This window comes from Equus caballus, chromosome 18 (genome assembly GCF_041296265.1).
Source record: "Equus caballus isolate H_3958 breed thoroughbred chromosome 18, TB-T2T, whole genome shotgun sequence".
Taxonomy (NCBI): Eukaryota; Metazoa; Chordata; class Mammalia; order Perissodactyla; family Equidae; genus Equus; species Equus caballus.
The window spans coordinates 77,525,825-77,544,755 of NC_091701.1; the positions used below are offsets into that span (position 1 = coordinate 77,525,825).

Here is an 18,931-nt window from a genome sequence, read left to right on the forward strand (position 1 = left end):
TCAGAGATCCAGGAGCTCAGCCTTGGGAGAGATGGGGGTCGGGGTGGAGAGAATCAAACCAAGGGAAGATTCTGAACAGAGATGGAACCTCAGCCAGGACCTGAAGGAGGGCCAGGTACAGGGGAGGGAAGAACACGTCAGGTGGGAAAGACGGGAATAGTGGTGGGCAGGGCGGGAGAGGGTCAGTTGTCAGAACCAAGCTGAGGGATTTAGACTTGTTCCACAGTTACGTGGGGGGATCTTTGAGGATGTTTAATCAGAAATGATCAAAGAGGGATTTAAAAACATCTTCTGGGCTTTCGAAATAGAGCTGTAGTTTGTGCATCTTATTCTACTTAACTATTAAAATAGAAGTTCTGTGTGTGTGTGTTACACTTATTATTCTTACTGAATTAGATTATGTTTCTCTCCCAAGTTAAAAAAGAATAGTTAAAAACAACTTAGACCTTTGTTTTAAAAAATGGATGCTGAGATTCCGAGTAGCTGAGATTTTAGAAAAGGGGCACCAACTCCCAGTGACATCTGGGAGCACTTTACTATGTGGCTAAACTTCATGCACCAAGATAATGACCAAGATGAGGAGCAAAGACCTGCTGATGACATATTGTAATTTGGGGGAATGATTTAAATAGAAACACTTCTACTCATCTCATACCAAAAATAATTAGTGGATTGAATGACTAATCACCAGATGTAGGTGAGCAGATGGCAACTTATTTTTAGAAAGAAGCACATGGCTATATGAAAACTGTTGAGATACATATTCATAAATCCTATATTATGACATATAAGTAACCATTAGAGCAAGCATATTTTAACAAAATGTTAAAATACATATTTAAATAAAATATTAATCTGTATCTGAGGGGTTTTTGGGGTTTTTTTCCCCTGCTTTATCTCCCCAAATCCCGCCCCGCCCCCCCCCCCCCCGGGTACATAGTTGTATATCTTAGTTGAAGGTCCTTCTAGTTGTGGCATGTGGGACACCGCCTCAGCATGGCCTGATGAGTGGTGCTAGGTCAGTCAGTGCCCAGGATCCAAACCAGCGAAACCCCAGGCCGCTGCAGCGGAGCTCGAGAACTTAACCACTTGGCCACAGGCTGGCCCCTGAGTTATTTGTATATAACATATGCCTAATAATGCTACATGTCTCTCTCTTATTCTTTCCTTGTCTCTCTCTTTTCTTTTTGTTTTTCAGGTATGCTTTTTGGTGAGGAAGATTGGCCCTGAGCTAACATCTGTTGCCTATCTTCCGCTTTTTTTTTTTTCTCCCCAAAGCCTCAGTGCATGCTTGTATATCCTAGTTGTAAGTCATTCTAGTTCTTCTATGTGGGATGCTGCTACAGGACGACCTAATAAGCAGTGTGTAGGTCCACGCCCAGGATCCCAACTGTGAGCCCTGGGCCACCTAAGTGGAGTGTGGGAACTTAACCACTCAGCCACCAGCAAGCCCCTCCTTCTTTCAGTTTCGTTGACAAAACTTGTTTTTGTTTTTTGCTGAAGATTAGCGTTGAGCTAAAATCTGTGCCAATCTTCCTCTATTTTGTAGATGGGTCGCAGCCACAGCATGGCTGACTAGTGGTGTAGGTCCACACTGGGGATGGGGGGACAGGGCAGGTGGAATCAGGCAGCTTAAGCAAAGCCCTGCACTTAACCACCAGGCCGCAAGGCCTGCCTGACAAAACTTGTTCTACTGTCATCTCTTAGCATTCTGATCTCAAGCTGGGCATTATATGTCACTTTTTTTTTGCTAAAAATAAAAAGCAGTAGTTTGGGCTAAAGGATTCCTTTCTTGTGTGTATTACAACACGTAACAGGTAAATTGTTATAAACATTGAAAGAAAGCATTTAGACCCCAACCTACAAAAAATAGTGCCTCAAATATTTATCTGCAAGTGAATTGTTTGAAATTTAGAACATGTTTTCCCAAAGACACAGGCAGGTCAATAATGGTTTAGTTCCTGGGCTAATCTACAAATGTTGTTTGATTTGTGAGGTCGTTCCAATAACGTGCATTTGCAATGAAAAATATAGCTGAAAGCAATACTTTATAATTTAAAAAAAGGGAAAAACCTTGGTATTGAGTAATTTTTCATGAATTTCATGGCACTTAAAGAAAAGCAGGCTTTAAAGGTGAAGGGTGAAGAGTTCGTCGGAGGGTGCGAGCTCTGCAGCGGAGGGACAGGGGTGGCGGAGGGGCGGCAGCGCCGGGTCCAGCGGTGTGGGAGCCTGGGCCCACAGGAAAAGCGTGCGCCCTCGGCAGTGCCCGGATCAAGGTATCCTCCTGTTCGCTGACTCCGTCAGGAAAAGTTGATAAAAGCCCTACAATTTCGAAAAGCATCTAATCATCTAAATCTGTTCGCACACACTGTCAACGCTCATAAACCCGCCCTGCCGGGGTGAGGAGGAAGAGGGTCACCGCGGAGGGGGACCCGGGAACGGCGAGCCACCCATTGGAAAGGCTTCCCTTTGCACAGCGATGCGGGCTCATAAAACAAACCAGCAGCAGCTTGTCTTTGTTTAAAATGTGAATACTGTATTTTGTTCCTCATGGATTTTTGGGCATTAATTTTGACTTTTAAAATATTGCATGAAGATGGTTTAGCTATTATTTTTATTTTTCTGGATTACGGAGGGCTTTTTGGTGCCCTCTTAGGCCTCATCTCATTCCGGGCATTGGTGGGAAGCGGTGAGAAAGGAGGCGGCAGGAGGGGCCCCACGGTAACCCTTTTCTTTCTCTCTGTCTCTGTGTCTCTCTCCCTTTTCCACTCCCCCGCTCCCCTTCTTTCTTATCTTTAAAAGGTTCTTTTCTGACTTTGGGTCTCCAGTGCCATCCGTCTTCCCTGGCTGCTACTGAAGGCCCAGCCATAGCCTGGAGCCAGCGGGCTCCTGGGGGCCGCGAGCTGGGCAGGGCGCAGTACTTCTGAGGGGAAGAGGCCTAATCGATTTGCGCAGGTTTTAAAATTATACGTATTTTTTTTTAAATGTGGTTAAATCCTCTGAATTTCGGAGCCTTGGGGCCACGTCTGGTTTGCCTAGCCCTAGCAACTGCTAGGCTTGTGTATGTGATGAAGGCAATTGGAGGAATAAGAAAAACTTAACGAAGTAACTGGATGGGGAGAAGAAAAAAGATTGTTTAAAAAGGATGTGCGTAAATTGAAGAAAGAGATTGCCTAAAGTGGAGTCACCTTGGCTGTCAGTGGCAAAGTCCAAAGAAAATTGGGATGAGTGTGTGGTGGGAGGAGAGATTTGGGATTCCGGAGGGGAGTTATCTCCAAAAAGAGGTTGAGAGGGAAGAAAAGTTGATTTGGTCAGTTCTCCATCCTGGCCACCAAGTGGTGCTGTCGGTACAGGGCTGGCTGCTTTCTGGAATGAGGGAGAAGGGGTTCCCGCATCCTGGGATGGAGATGGGGAAAGGGAGTCTCAGAGGGCCTGCGCGCAGTTGGTGGGGGTCAGAAATTCACAAGTCAGGTTCTTGTAAGTTGTGTTTATGTACCCACAATATATACATATTTTAAAGTAATAGTAACTTGCAGGAGACATTTTCAAACAGTTCTAAAACTACTACTTTCAGTACTGTGGAGTGTGCTACAGTTCGGCAAGGAAAAAGATGGGTTTCCAGGCTGGACCACTTTACTCTGACAGATCAAGAAACTTTAGGGCACTGTTAAAGAAGGTTGTGGGAGCCTTTGAATGCATTTCGTTAACAATGAGAAGTTGTGCCAAAGTACCACTACCCTTTAGTCGTTACCCTGAGCACTTCTGTCGTGGACTGATTGTTCTGATTCCGTTTTGACTGTGAGCAGCTGCTAGAAAGAGGTGCACTGAGTTGAAGACAGCGCATGGAGGGTGCTCCCCTCAGCCTCTGCCTTCAGGAATACGTGTTTTCTGTCAGAGAGGAATTTCCTTCTGGTGGGTTCGGATACCACGCTGGGTCCAAGAAGCAAAATGCCCTTCCATGTGCAACGTAACAGTGTGCTGAGTTGATGGACCCACTGTGTGTCAGGGCACAGAATCCTCATTGTGTGGAGACGTGGGTAAAAGCATAGACCCTAGAGTCGATACCAGTGGGTTTAAGCCTAATTCTGACACTTTAAGAAAGTTTGGACGATTCCCAGTTTTCTCATCTAAAATTTGGGGAATAAAATATCTATGACATAGAATTAAATGAGATAATATATCTGAAATCCTTGGTTAGAACATAAAAAAAAAAGATAGCCATATTAGGCGGCAATGCCTGAAGAAAGAGGGGAGGACCAAGAACAGGCATGGAAACTCCTGTGTGACTGATTATCTCCCAATTCTTACATTGTATCAAGAAGGAAGATGGTCAAGAAGGTTTCAGGGACGGGCTTTGGAGCTGCTCTGCCTTAGTCTAAATCCTGGTTCCACCGCTTCTGACTTGTGTGGCCTTGGGCGAATTATTTCATACTACTGACTACAGAATTGTTGTGAGCGGATACAAGTAAACTATGTGCTGGCCTTATTATTGTTGTCACTTTTTTTTTCTACCTGTAGCCAGAAGACTTGAACTAAATCCCGATTATGCTATATTTACAAATCTATTCTTTATGAAAAGAACCTTAAATCATGCTTTAAAAAAATCATGCTGTTATATTGAAAGTGGAAAATTAAATATAAAATTGGTGTTCCCCATTTCACTGGGCACCTATTCATCAGTTCAAGTCATTTCTGGAATTTTCCCTTAATGCATTCAGACTCAAGGAATTAAAACAAACAAGCAAGCAATCATACAAATGCAAAGAACGACAGAGAAAGCATCTGGTCTGTAGAAGCATGATTTTATTTTTTTGCTTATACGAGAAATGGGACGTCTTCCACTTTCCTTGCACCTGCAGACACGCCAGGGATTCCGACAGTTTTAGACAGTGGGTCCTCCTTAGGTATAGTGTCCAGTATAATTGTGCCATTCCACAAGCTAAGCCTTTCTTCCACAAGAACATTTTGCAATTAGATTTCTTTACCTGCCTGTGAAATGTCTTTTTTAACCCGCCATTGCTTTCTTTCCCGTAGTTTTAGAGTGTGGACCTGCACATATGGAATCACGCAGCATTCTCGAGCGTCCCATCTGTACTTCACAGTTTTGATCCACAACAGGTAAATGGCTCCTTCAGAAGTGAAGGCCAGGATGTGGGGAGAGCCTGAATGAGAGGCGAGAAGCTGGTATGAGAGCCGGGAGAACAGAATTTAAGCTGGAAAACTAGTAACTGGGGCATTTGGCATTTCTGAGCAGAAATTCCCAGAGCTCCAGAAACTGTCTTCTTACAACAATAAGAAATTGTGAAATTTGGAAATATGGTCGTCCAGCTCCACATACTTTCTCAATAGCTCATTGCTTTTGAACCTCACTGTTTCTTGAAGGTCGTGGAAATAGAAGATAACACTGGAATTTACGCCATCAGCTTGTGGAAACTAGGTACAAGGAAACAAATAGCACACTGATATGTAATAATAAGATGATGTAAATAAAGAGCATAAACATATATAAAGGAATGGAGGAGACCCAGATACTGTGGGTTTGCACTTCTGCTTGTTGTCAGCAGACAGCACTCACAGCCTGTGAAGTTTCAAGTTCACGTCCTCCGGAAAGAAGGAAGACGTGACTTAAGGATCATATTCCGTAGCTTTTATTTGGAACGAAGATGATGTCACATGCCTCCTGAATAACAAAGTAGAGTCACTTATCTATTACCGGTTCATCCTAAATATGATAACTAATTTAAATTAGGCTTAATCATTAATGAGACGCACAACCAAACTGAGATTTTTGTGCTCTTTGTGCAAATACTATTATCAGTGTCTCCTCATTAAATAAAGTTTGGGAAGTTTGGTAGTGTTTGGGGAGCTTTATAAATATTTTCTACTGCTTGCTAGTTTAGTAACCTTGGGAAAGTTACTTAAATTCTCTAAGACTCAGTTCCCTCATGATCAAGTGGCGATAATAGTGGTATGCACTCACTGTCGCGGAGTTGGAAGATCAGCATGGAGTCTGGCACAGAGCAGGCACTGATGTGGTAGCTGTTACTATTGTTATTGTACTTTTGTCTAAAGCTTCCCTCCACCTTTTGGAAGTAGTCAGAAATATAAGGAAATAAATAAATAATCAAAATGTATGGATTGCATGTGAGTTGTGTTTTTAAAAATTTGTTCTTTTTCTACTTTCTTATTTAGAAAATTCTTTTGTTTTTAAAAAAAGATTTTATTTTTCCTTTTTCTCTCCAAAGCCCCCTGGTACATAGTTGTATATTTTTAGTTGTGGGTCCTTCTAGTGTGGCATGTGGGTGTCGCCTCAGCATGGCTTGATGAGCGGTGCCATGTCTGTGCCCAGGATTCGAACAGGCAAAACCTGGGCCACTGAAGTGGAGCGTGCAAACGTAACCACTTGGCCTCGGGGCTGGCCTCTAGAAAATTCTTAAACACACCAAAATGAACTTTCAGATAGCCATCACCCAGCTTAAACAATTACCAATGTTTTTTACCAGTGTTGGTTTTTTATTTCCAACATTATTTTTCGGTAATATTTTAAAGCAAGGACATTATGTCATTCCACCTGTGCATACTTCAGCATGCATCTCTAACCATAAGATTGCTTCAAAAACATAATCACCATGCAAAATTAAAAATAAATTTTTGGGGCCAGCCTGGTGGCACAGCAGTTAAGTGCACACGTTCTGCTTCGCGGCCTGGGATTCACCAGTTCGGATCCTGGGTGCAGACCTACGCACCTCTTATCAAGCCATGCTGTGGCAGGTGTCCCACATATAAAGTAGAGGAAGATGGGCATGGATGTTAGCTCAGGGCCCGTCTTCCTCAGTAAAAAGAGGAGGATTGGCAGCAGATGTTAGCTCAGGGCTGATCTCCCTCAAAAAATAAATAAAATAAATTCTTAAAATCATCTAATACTGTATTTAAGTTTCCATACTTGTCTCAGAAGTATTATTTTACAGTGGTTGCCAGGGGCTGGGGGATAGCGGAAATGGGGAAAGAGTGGTCAAACTGTCAAGTTTCAGCTAAACAGGATAAATCAGTTCTGGGGATCTCACGTACAGCAGGGTGTCCATGGTTAACGATACTGCATTGTAGACTTGAAATTTGCTAAGAGGGTAGATCTTAACTGTTCTCACCAAAAAAAAAGTTAACCATATGAGGTGATAAACATGTTAATTAGCTTGATTGTGGTAAATATTTCACAATGTATACATCTATCAAAACATCACCTTGTATATCTTAAAGATTTTAATTTTTTTTTCCTTTTTTCTCCCCAAAGCCCCTCCCGGTACATAGTTGTATATCTTTAGTTGTGGGTCCTTCTAGTTCTGGCATACGGGATGCCACCTCAGCATGGCCTGACAAGCAGTGCCATGTCTGCGCCCAGGATTCAAACCAGCGGAACCCTGGGCTGCCGAAGCAGAGCGCATGAACTCAACCACTCAGCCACGGGGCCAGCCCCTCACCTTGTATATCTTAAACATATATATATTTCCTTTGGTGAGGAAGATTGGCCCCGAGCTAACATGTGTTACCAATCTCCCTCTTTTTACGTGAGGAAGATTGTCCCTGAGCTAACATCTGTGCCAATCTTCCTCTATTTTGTATATGGGACGCCACCACAGCATGGCTTGATGATCGAGTGGAGTATAGGTCCATGCCCAGGATCTGAACCCGCCATCCCCAGGCCACCAAAGCAGAGCGCACGAACTTGACCACTATGCCACTGGCCTGGCTCCAAATATATATAATTTTTATTTGTCAATTATACCTCAGTACTAAGCTGTAGGAAAAAAAGAAATGTCCTTTTACAGTTGATTTGTTCAAATCAGGATCCAAACAAGATCTCCGTATTGCATTTATTTGTTGTATCTCTTCAGACTTTTTAATTCTCTTCTGTTTCTTTTTTTGTCCCATTGATTTGTTACAGAAATCAGGTTATTCGTCCTTTCTGATTTGGCTGTTCATTTCATTGTGGTGTTATTTAACATCTCTGTCCTCCGTATTTCTTGTAATTTGGTTTTAGAACTAGACACTGGATTAGATTCAGATTAAATTTTTTTCTTTAGTCAAAAATACATCACAGGTGGTGCTGTGTTCTTCCAGTGGTATCGCGTCAGGAGGCACGTAAGGTCTGGATGCCCCAAATTTAGTGGAGCTGAGATTGATCAGTGGACTCAGATGGCGTCAACCTGACCCTTCATTGCAAAGTTCCTTTCAATCTTTCACCTAAGAATTTTAACATTCATTGATGATTGTTGCTTAGATCTATTACTGCATTAGGCATTGTGTAATAGTGAATTTTCTACTTCTATTGTTTCCTCTGCATTTATTAGCTGAAATTCTTCTATGAAGAAGATTTTCCCCCTCATTGACCCTGGAAAAACAATTTGTATAGAAAAGACAAAATAAATGCTTGATTTTTCCCTTTTATTTATCAATATCCAGAGTAATGAGTTGGTGCACTAGAAATCTCCAAGTGACTGTTTTTGTTTAGAATCACTATAAAGTTATGGATTTTACATATTTTGTGTGTTCCAATCCATTGCAGTCATTATTCTTTTTCTTCTTCTTCTTCTTTTTTTTTTTTTGGTGAGGAAGATTGGCCCTGAGCTAACATCTTTCTGTGCAAGGAAGATTGTCGCTCAGCCAACATCTGTGTCAATCTTCCTCCACTTTATGTGGGATGCTGCCACAGTGTGGCCCAATGAACAGTGCTAGGGCCATGCCTGGGATCTGAACCCGAAAACCCTGTACCAGCAAAGCAGAGCGTGCAAACTCAACCACTATGCCACCAGGCCAGCCCCGTCGTTATTCTTTTTGATATTAAAATTGTCCCATCTTAAGCCAAAAGGGAGTCCCTTCAAGTTGGCTCCTATATGTCCTTTTGACATAACTCCCATTGACTTAAGATGAGCCTGGGACATCTTTCTTGATAACTTCCTGGATTTCATGCTCCAGACCTTCAGCCACCATGTCTTGTGGATGCTTGGTCCCTTTGAATGGAAAATGGTATTTAGAGACAATAGATCATTAGCACTGGGGTTGCTTATTGCTATTAATTTGTCAAAGTTTCTAGATCTTTTTTGGTTGATAGCAATTTTTTAAAGGAAAAAAGTATGTTTATACTAAATTTTATTTAAGTTTATTCCAAATCAAATTTAAGATCACGTAATTTTTACTTGATCTCTTTCATTTGATATTTATGTATATTTTCTCTTATGCTGAAACAAGTTTGGTTTCTAGTAATTTAGCATAATTACTTACTTTTTTTATCCTAAAATACACCAATAACAGCTTTAAAATTATAAGAGTAATATTGCCACTATTAATAAGACTACTGACTACATTTTATTTTCCCTTATTTCTTTGCCACAAAAGGTAACACAGAAAACACAAAAGCATTTTGCCTTTTTCATTTAACAGTGTATTTCGATGATCACTGTATGTCATTATGTAGAGATCTCATTTTTTTCTTACAGCTGCATATTACTCTGTGGTGTGGATGTATATGGATTATTTTTAATGTTTCTGACACAAACTTCGCATTTTTCTCATGTTATTATGTGTTGAGTGCTTGTGATAATCTACATATTCTGGAAATATAATTAGACCATAATTCCTAATAATCTGGCTAAATTTTACAAAGATAGTATGCAAAGATTGGAAAAAGTGCAAACTCTGAACTACACACAGTAGTTTGAAGACACACCATTGAGAAAGGGACTAGGACTCCAAAAACGTAGGGTGGGAGAAGCTAGCCTGAAATGATCACTAACCTATAATTTTACTGCTGCTTAAACAATGACTACCATTTGTCTTCACACAGATGCCCTGGAAGCAGAGTCTCAGGCACAGCTTCGACTTTGAGGGGGAGGGGGTCAGGAGCATCCCGGGAAGCAGAAGTGAGGGGGAGGGGGTCAGGTGCATCCCGGGAAGCAGAAGTGAGGGGGAGGGGGTCAGGAGCATCCCGGGAAGCAGAAGTGAGGGGGAGGGGGTCAGGTGCATCCCGGGAAGCAGAAGTGAGGGGGAGGGGGTCAGGTGCATCCCGGGAAGCAGAAGTGAGGGGGAAGGGGTCAGGTGCATCCCGAGAAGCAGAAGTGAGGGGGAGGGGGTCAGGTGCATCCCGGGAAGCAGAAGTGAGGGGGAGGGGGTCAGGAGCATCCCGGGAAGCAGAAGTGAGGGGGAGGGGGTCAGGTGCATCCCGGGAAGCAGAAGTGAGGGGGAGGGGGTCAGGAGCATCCCGGGAAGCAGAAGTGAGGGGGAGGGGGTCAGGTGCATCCCGGGAAGCAGAAGTGAGGGGGAGGGGGTCAGGAGCATCCCGGGAAGCAGAAGTGAGGGGGAGGGGGTCAGGTGCATCCCGGGAAGCAGAAGTGAGGGGGAGGGGGTCAGGAGCATCCCGGGAAGCAGAAGTGAGGGTGAGGGGGAAGAAACGCAGAGAAGAAGGAGAGCAAATAAACGGAGCATGTTTCTGAGCCAGGCTCTGCTCCAGAGCAAACGCAGCTGGTTTCACGATGGTGGAAGTGCATTTCACGGGGCTCCCTGCATTTCACCATTGTGCCGCCTGGCCCTTGCGGGAAGGTGCTGGAGAAGCTGGAGCCTGTATTGGTCCATTCAGGCTAGTGGCCAGGCACAGGGTCTCTCCTTGCCAGTCAGCTTCATGTGTGGAGCTCTTTGGTCTGTGACAGCGGGAGATGGCAAAAACAGTGGCCAGGCTTCAGAACAGCAGAGGGGGGCTTCTCCCACTAAGCAGCCAACCATCGAGGTTGATCCGGCCAACCTGGGGTGGCACGTAAACTGGGTCTGATTCACAAATCAAACTGAAATCATCTGAGTCTTCTGTCCTTATTCAGAAATTTTTGATAACAAAAATTGTTTTGGATACAGTGATAGAAAATATCTTAAGAAGTCATCTAATATTTTTCCTTGACTTTAAACAAGACCATAAGTTATTCCAGTTTTGAAAACCTCAAGAATATTTCACAAGTTCCCTCAGGAGCCCATTCAAGAATCTAAACATAGCATTTTAAACCCTACAAAGGGGCTGGCCTGATGGCATAGCAGTTAAGTTCATACGTTCGCTTCAGTGGCCCGGGGTTTGCCAGTTTGGATCCCAGGCATGGACCTACCCACCGCTTATCAAGCCATGCTGTGGCAGGCATCCCACATATAAAGTAGAGGAAGATGGGCACAGATATTAGCTCAGGGCCAGTCTTCCTCAGCAAAAAGAAGATTGGCAGCAGATGTTAGCTCAGGGCTAATCTTCCTCACACACGCACACACACACAAACCTTAAAAAAATCAGGCTATACTGTTTTAGCAACTTGTGACTTAGGTAAATTACCCCCTAGGCTAATAAAAATGCTAAATATTTAAAAATTCTAAAACTTTTGATAATTAGAGGATGATTAAAAAAAAAAAAAAAAAACGACTAACTCAAACCTGGTCTGGGATATAACTTTTGTATGATGAAAATCACAATCTCTTTTTAGGAAGAAATCAGCATTCTGATAAAATGTATTGTAATCAAATTATGATAAATTCTAATGGAATTAAGAAATATTCTGAGGAACTAGCTTCTCTCACTCTCTATTGATTGTCAGCCAAATGTTTAATAGTCTTTAACCAAATATTGATTTTTGTGTGTTAGTGTAACTAGTCACTTTTTTTCTTTCAACTAAATGTCTGTAATTTGAGTGAATTTTTTTTTTTGGAGGAAGTTTAGCCCTGAGCTAACTGCTGCCAATCCTCCTCTTTTTACTGAGGAAGACTGGCCCTGAGCTCGCATCCATGCCCATCTTCCCCTATTTTATATGTGGGACACCTGCCACAGCATGGTTTGTCAAGCAGTGCCACGTCCGCACCCAGGAATCCAGGCTGGCGAACCCTGGGCCAACGAAGCGGAACGTGTGAACTTAACCACTGCGCCACTGGGCTGGTTCCCTGAGTGAGTCTTTGAATTGGCCTGTTTTAGGTCTCTTCTCTTGTGGCGATTTTCAAATAAAACTTCAATACATGCTCATAATGAAATTATCTGAAAGCTTTTTTTAAAACCGTTGTGAGGTTCGGATATCAAATATACATAAAAAATGTTGTGGTAATAGACATGACTCTCACTTTTTCCTTTAACAATAAGATTGTGTGTGTGTGTATCCTACATTCTCGATCACTCAGATTAGTACCTTATACTGGCAACAACCTTAGGAGTCTATGAGAGAAAGTAGTTCTGTTCAAAGGCTACAAACTAGCAGGAGCTAGTTCCTTGACCTGTCGTGCTATTAATATAGTAACAAGAATTACATTTATGTGGAAGGAAGGAAGGAGGGAGAGAGGGAGAGAAGGAGGTATTTCATTCACACACCTCTCTCTCCACCGTTGGGTGACGTTGTTATCCGTATGGTAAGAACAACACAGGTGCTCACTAGATAGTTTTTGAATCAATGAATGAATGACCGCCTCTCTGGAACTGTTAGATGCACTGTTGCTTGAAGGCAAAGAGGCAGAGTAGACACCCTCAGCCTTCCTCCGTTCTATGATTCTGTGGTTTCTCTGACTACTAAAAGTTGGCTAGGTTGCAAATTTATTTAAAGTCAGAAAAGCAGGATGCTTTCAGATAAAAGCAGGGAGAAAATACTCCTCAACCTGTCCACCTTAGTACCAGGGAAGCCTAATAAATATCATTAGCATTTACGTGGCTAAGCAGTATAAACTCATAAAAGCTATGTACCAACAGCACTAACTTGTGGCTAGAATAAGAACGTTACCTGTGCCAGATTTTATTCTATCTTATGTTTTAGCCATCCTGTTTTCATTTGAGCACAGAGGAACGCAGCCAGCTGCCTTTCTGATCTATAGTTTCTTGCACCGAGAAGGAAAAACTGCTGAAGTCATGAGGCTGCTCCAGGCAGAGCCCTCATGTGGGTCATATGAAATCTCTAGCATTGCTGACCTCGGGCAGGAGGGAGTGACAAGGACGGGAGAGGCAGAGGGGAGAGGTTCGAGCACGGGTTTTCTCCTTGAACCTAGAAGATTATGGGTCAAGAGCTGTGTGCAAAGACTCTCCAGCCTGGATGCAGCTGCCATCGCTGTTGGGAGGGAGGCGATGCACACAGCTGTCAGAGGAGCGTGCCTGTGACGATGGAGGCTGCGATCGAGGTATTTGTATCCAGGAGGAGCGTCTTCCTCTATTGATAAACCAAGGAGGTCAGAGACTCCCTTTCGGAAGCAGGGTCTGATTTTTCTGTGGTAGGTCGAAACCAATAGAAAGAAAATTCTATTAAAGTTACAGAGAATTTGTGGCTGTTGTTATCAAATTTAGGGATTTTCTTGTAAACCAAAAGGGAAAAATAATCCTATGCTTTGCACTGCACGAAACTCACTTGCCTCGAAGTTGAGAAAGTTAGTTATTCTCTTGAAATCTCTCAAGTACTAAATTACAGAGCTGAACCTCAAAAATGAAGCTGCAGTATTGGTATGCTAGGATTCAAAATTTTAATAATTAGCTCATGCTTATTAGCAATGCCATACCAGAAAATTATTCCCCTAAGGAGATAAATTAAGGGGACATGAAAAAAAAAAAAAAGCCTGAGTTAAACAGAGAAAAATTGGAAACCATCCATCAGAGAGATTTAGGTTAACCCAAGAGTTAAAGACATATTTTTAGGTGAAAAAAGAATGTCATGTTTCAGCAGTTGATATTAGTATGGTCTTTTTTAGGACTCTGACTTTCAGGAAAGGTGTCTTTTGGGGATGTAGGAAGCTCAGAAAACATGTGAAGAGTGAAAATCAGGCAAATAACGAAAAACCGGTTTATGTCAGCCACCAAATCTTGACTTTGCATAAATTTTATTCCTGCACTTTCTGCTTTCTTTAGCTAACAGATCTAAAGGAAGCGTCAGGTTCCATGACTTCATTTCACCCCAGGGGACTTCAGGCTGTCCGTGCACGGAAGTTCAAGAGTAAAAGGCCACGGAGTAACAGTGATTCTTTTCAGGAAGAGGATCTGAGGCAGGGTTTTCAGTGGGTGAGTGAGCAGCTGATGTTGATCAAGAATTTAATGCATGCTTGTCCCCGGGAGGCTGGCCCTTACCTCCAGGGCAATTCCTGACCGGGCCTTCCCAAGTACGTTCTGGCAACGCTGTCTAAGTTCTCTGAAAAAAAAATCAACACTAAAAAGGTGTTCTTTCTTTCTTTCTTTCTTTCTTTCTTCCTTTCTTTCTTTCCCACCTCTCACCCCTCCCTGTTCCCCTTAAGCAGAGGAAGAGCCTCCCTTTTGGGGCAGCCTCATCCTACTTGAACTTGGAGAAGCTGGGTGAAGGTTCTTACGCTACGGTTTACAAGGGGATTAGCAGGTGAGTGACTCATAGCTGGGAGGGACTTTAGAGATGAGGATCCCATCCTCTGATTTGTTATTATAAAGTCAGTTGACACATGGCAGAAGTTCACAGCATCTGGGACCTGTGCAAGACACCATAGTCGACAGGGGGAGACACGATGATTTAAATAGCCTTGAAAGGAAAACAAACTTGCCCTGTCCCGATGAAAGCCAGCCCAGTAAGATGCTTATCAGCTTTTCCTCTTTTTTATTCAATACAAAGAAAGTAGACTGGCCCAAGGAACAATTCCTGCTCTTCAGCCTGGTGAGAAGGGCAGTTGCTATGGTGTCTCTAAAGGGTTTTCAAGTCCCTCCCTAAGTCATGACAGGTTTGCAATGGCAACCTTGAGTCTGATCCTCTGTCCTCCCACTTTGCCTTCATGGAAGAGACTAAAGTTGGTTTCTACAAAGGATGATATATGAAAAAAAAAAGATTAATCCTGGGTTTTCTATTTGCAAAATATACCAAATGGCTGGAGAATAAAAATGCTGCTAGTCCAGAAGCCAAGTGCCCATTCTGGCTAACAACAAACTTTGTGAAGCATGCATTAAAGATCCATGACCTCCACTGCTGTAGTCAAGGTGGGAACATTGGAAGGCCTGATTTCTTTAATTTATGTTACTCCAATGGAGAAAAATAATGGCTCAATAAAAATAATAGTGGTGAAATGTTAATTTTAAAAATTTAATATAAATGCGACAAGACTAAATATTCACTATTGATCTTAGTACTTGTGTTAATATTTTCACTTGTTAAAACAAGATTTTAGGAGAAGTGTCATTTTAAATATATTATGTGGAAAGAGGATTTAATTCACTTCCGTAGACTATCTTAGGAACTGAGAATATAAAAGATTTTCTTCAAGAGACTCAGCCTAGTAATAATGTGAAAAATATATTAGAAATACTTGTCCAAGTGCACAGAGATACATGTAAAAGTGTATTCATTGCAGCAAGATTTGTAGCAGAAAAAGTGAAAACCTGGTTACAAATATCCATTAATGGAGGACTGGGTGAATAATCACCAAACAATGAAATAGCACACAGCCGTCTAAAGCAGGAGATAGATGGACTAACATGAAAAGATGTGCCCTATTTTAAGAGAAAAAATAGAGGCTACAGAATATGTACCCTATGATCTCATTTAGAAAAAAAGCAGTCAGATGTACTGTACCTGTATAAATTTGTATGTGCATGGAGAAATTTGGAAAAATGCACAAGAGATTGTTAAAAGTAGACACTTTTAGTGGTTGCAACTGGGGTGGGGAAATAAAATCAAACTTTTCACTTTCTTCCTTACCACAAAGACACTGCATTTATGATTTTAAAACAAATTAAAAAATATCTTAGAGATAGATGACAAAAAAGCACTTGATAAATTCAACATCAGTTACTAGTTTTTAAAACTCTGAGCAGAAAAGAAATAGAATGATCATTCCTTATTCTGATGCGGAAGATTTCAAGTCCACAGCCCACAAACTTTTTTGTTAAATACTAGAGACGTCACTATTAAGTAAGAGATAGGGCAAGAATGCCCATTATCCTTAATTGTTAAAGATTATCATAAACTTCTAGCCAAGGCAATGAGAAAAAATAAGACTGAATACAATTTTTGCAGATTATAGAATTGTCTACCCAAGACACCCAAGGGAATCATCTAAGGAACTATTAAAAGTAGTAAGATAGAACAATAAGGTACTCAGTTACAAAATCAAAATATACTTATCAAAAGTTGTCTTATGGGGGCCGGTCCCATGGCCTAGTGGTTAAGTTCAGTGTGCTCTGCTTTGGTGTCCCAGATTCAGTTCCTGAGCACAGACATACACCATTGGTCAGTGGCCATGCTGTGGTGGTGACCCACATACAAAATAGAGGAAGACTGGCATAGATGTTAGCTCATGGTGAATTTTCCTCAGGAAAAAAAAGTTGTCTTATGTGTTAGCAATAATCATTTAATAGAAAATATAGTAGAGAAATTTCTCTCACAATCGCAACAACAAAAAATGGGCAGAATTTATATAAAGATTTACTAAGGGACATAAAGGACTTGAAGAAAGCTGAACAGGCATTATTCATTCTACTAATATTTACTACGCACTTACCATGTGCCAGGCATATTTTAGCCAATAAGGATTCATCAGAGAACAAAAGAGACAAAAATCCCTGCTCTTATGGAGTGCACGTTCTAGTGGGGGTGAGATAGACAATAAATAATTTAGTAAAACACTGTGTTTGTGTGGAAAGAGTGAAACAGGGCAGAGGGACAGGGCATGCCAGAGTGGGGTGGTGGGTTACTGTTCTAAGTAGGGTGATGAGAGGAGGCCTCGCTGAGAGGGAACACTTGAGCAGAGACCCTGACAAAGGTGAGGCGTGAGCTGTGTGCGTGGAGAGTGGAGAGGGCTTCAGGCAAGTAACAAGTCCCTGAGGCAAGGGCAAGCTGGCATTGGAGGGGAGAGAGAAGAGAGATGAGGGCAGGCAGGGGTTGTAGTTGCCCTAGGGGAGTAGAATAGGGTCCCACAGGTCATCCCAGGGACAGTCATAAGGGTATGGGATTAGAAAATCTAACAGCACAAAGAAGTCAATAATTGTCTAATTCAGAGTTTTAATGTATTCTCAATGTGTTCAAAAGCCACAATAATTAAACTAGTGTAGCACAAGTGTAAGAAAAGACAGATCAAAGAAATATGATTTTTTTTTTTTGAGGAAGATTAGCCCTGAGCTAACATCTGCTGCCAATCCTCCTCTTCTTTGCTGAGGAAGACTGGCCCTGAGCTAACATCCGTGCCCATCTTCCTCTACTTTATACGTGGGATGCCTACCACAGCATGCTTGACAAGCAGTGCCACATCTGCACCCAGGATCCAAACCTGCGAACCCTGGGCTGCCTAAGCAGAGCATGCGAACTTAACCACTGCACCACCGGGTCAGCCCCAGAAATATGATTTTTAAAAGGCAGAACAAGGGGCCGACTTGGTGGCCTCAGCAAAAAAAAAAGAAAGGACTAAGATAAATTGATTTATTTCATAAATTTATACCTATCTACTGTGATATCTACTTTAAAAGAGACAAAAAGAATAGTTACTGTGAGAAAGTATTTTGAAATAAAGTTGGAAAGCCGTAATAAACTTATAAATGCTATGAAAAAAGGCAATATACAACAGCAAATAGATTTTTAAAATTTAAAAACCATCTACAATCCCTCACTTTAGCACAGCAATTGCCCCTGTGCATTTTGTCCTCCATAAGCACGCAGTTTATATAAAGCCACAGCAAAGTGTTTGCTATTTTGTATTCTACTGTTCATTTTATCATAACTCTTTTCCATGTTTTTTCTACATGTCCCTGGAATTAAACTTTTGTATGAATGCAAAATATTCCATTGTATTGATGTACCACAAATTTTTTAGCTGTTCCTCGAACCACTGCACATTTCAGATATTTCTATTTTCTAACTAATACAATAGAGGATATCTTTCCTGCATTTGGAATTTTTAAAATCTTTATTATATAAGTTTATTGGGAAAAATTCCTGGGTACGGTACTTTTATGGCTTTTCCTATGTATTACTAGGAAATTACCCCCAAATTTTACCAGTTTACTATGCAACCCATAATAAACAATATAATTTTACCGCAAAAGAACCCCACAAACCACTAAAGAATTCCTAATAAACTATGGGCTTTAGTTAATAATAACGTATCAATATTGGTTCATTAATTATAACAAATGTACTATACTAATACAAGATGTTAACAATAGAAGAAACTGGATGTGAGGTACATGAGAACTCGCTGTACTAGTTTCTCAATTTCTCTGTAAATCTAAAACTCTTCTAAAAAACAACCCGGTCCAGTGTTGGCAAGGCAGTGCTGGTGTGGCCGTGTGGTCAATTTGGGAACATGTGTTCAAAACAATAAAAAAACTTGTGCGCAGCATGCTCTTTGATTTAGCAATTCAACCTCTACCCTAAGAAAATAACAGGAGCTCTATGAAAATTTTGATCTACAAATATGATTGTCACTGTATTTTTATAGTAGTCAAAAGTTAGAAACAATTTAAAAGCATTTGGAATTGGCTAAACACATTACATATTTATATGACGACATATTATGTCATTATCAAATATCACATAGTACAAGAGAAAAAGTTAGAGGAAAAACAGGTTACTAATAATGTGATACGAATCCCACTGTATTAAAAACGATATATTTATACTTGCATTAAAATCTTCTCCGTTCTCTGGCACTTAGCTTAGATCAGCAAACGAAACAATGAATAAGGGGAGAGGAGGAGGAGATGAGGAGAGAGAGAATGGTGGCACTGGGCAAGTCCTGTAGGGCGCAGGAGGCAATTGTAAGAATTTGGCTTTTATTCAAAGTGAAATGTGGAGATAGTGGTGGGTTTTGAGCAGAGCAATGACTGATTTTGACTTTCAGTTAAAAAGAGTGCCTGAGGCTACTCTGTTGAGAGTAGATAGTAGGGTACAAGTGTACCAGCAGACAGCCTGTTAAGAGGCCACCACAGTGATTCGGATGAAAAATAAAGATG

General features: G+C 41.5%; 1 protein-coding gene across 2 annotated transcripts in view; it reads left to right on the forward strand.

The window, feature by feature from the left end:
- The first annotated feature begins 12,877 nt into the window (after positions 1-12,877).
- CDK15 (cyclin dependent kinase 15) overlaps positions 12,878-18,931 on the forward strand; it is an 87,900-nt gene continuing 81,846 nt past the window's right edge. Inside the window, exons 1-3 of one of the 2 annotated variants that reach the window (XM_023622400.2) lie at positions 12,878-13,164; positions 13,883-14,032; positions 14,266-14,360. In XM_023622400.2, coding sequence (XP_023478168.1) covers positions 13,042-13,164; positions 13,883-14,032; positions 14,266-14,360 — 368 coding nt within the window. In that variant the 5' untranslated portion in view covers positions 12,878-13,041. The remainder of the gene's footprint in view (positions 13,165-13,882; positions 14,033-14,265; positions 14,361-18,931) is intronic. The other variant, XM_070242139.1, reaches the window with a different exon arrangement.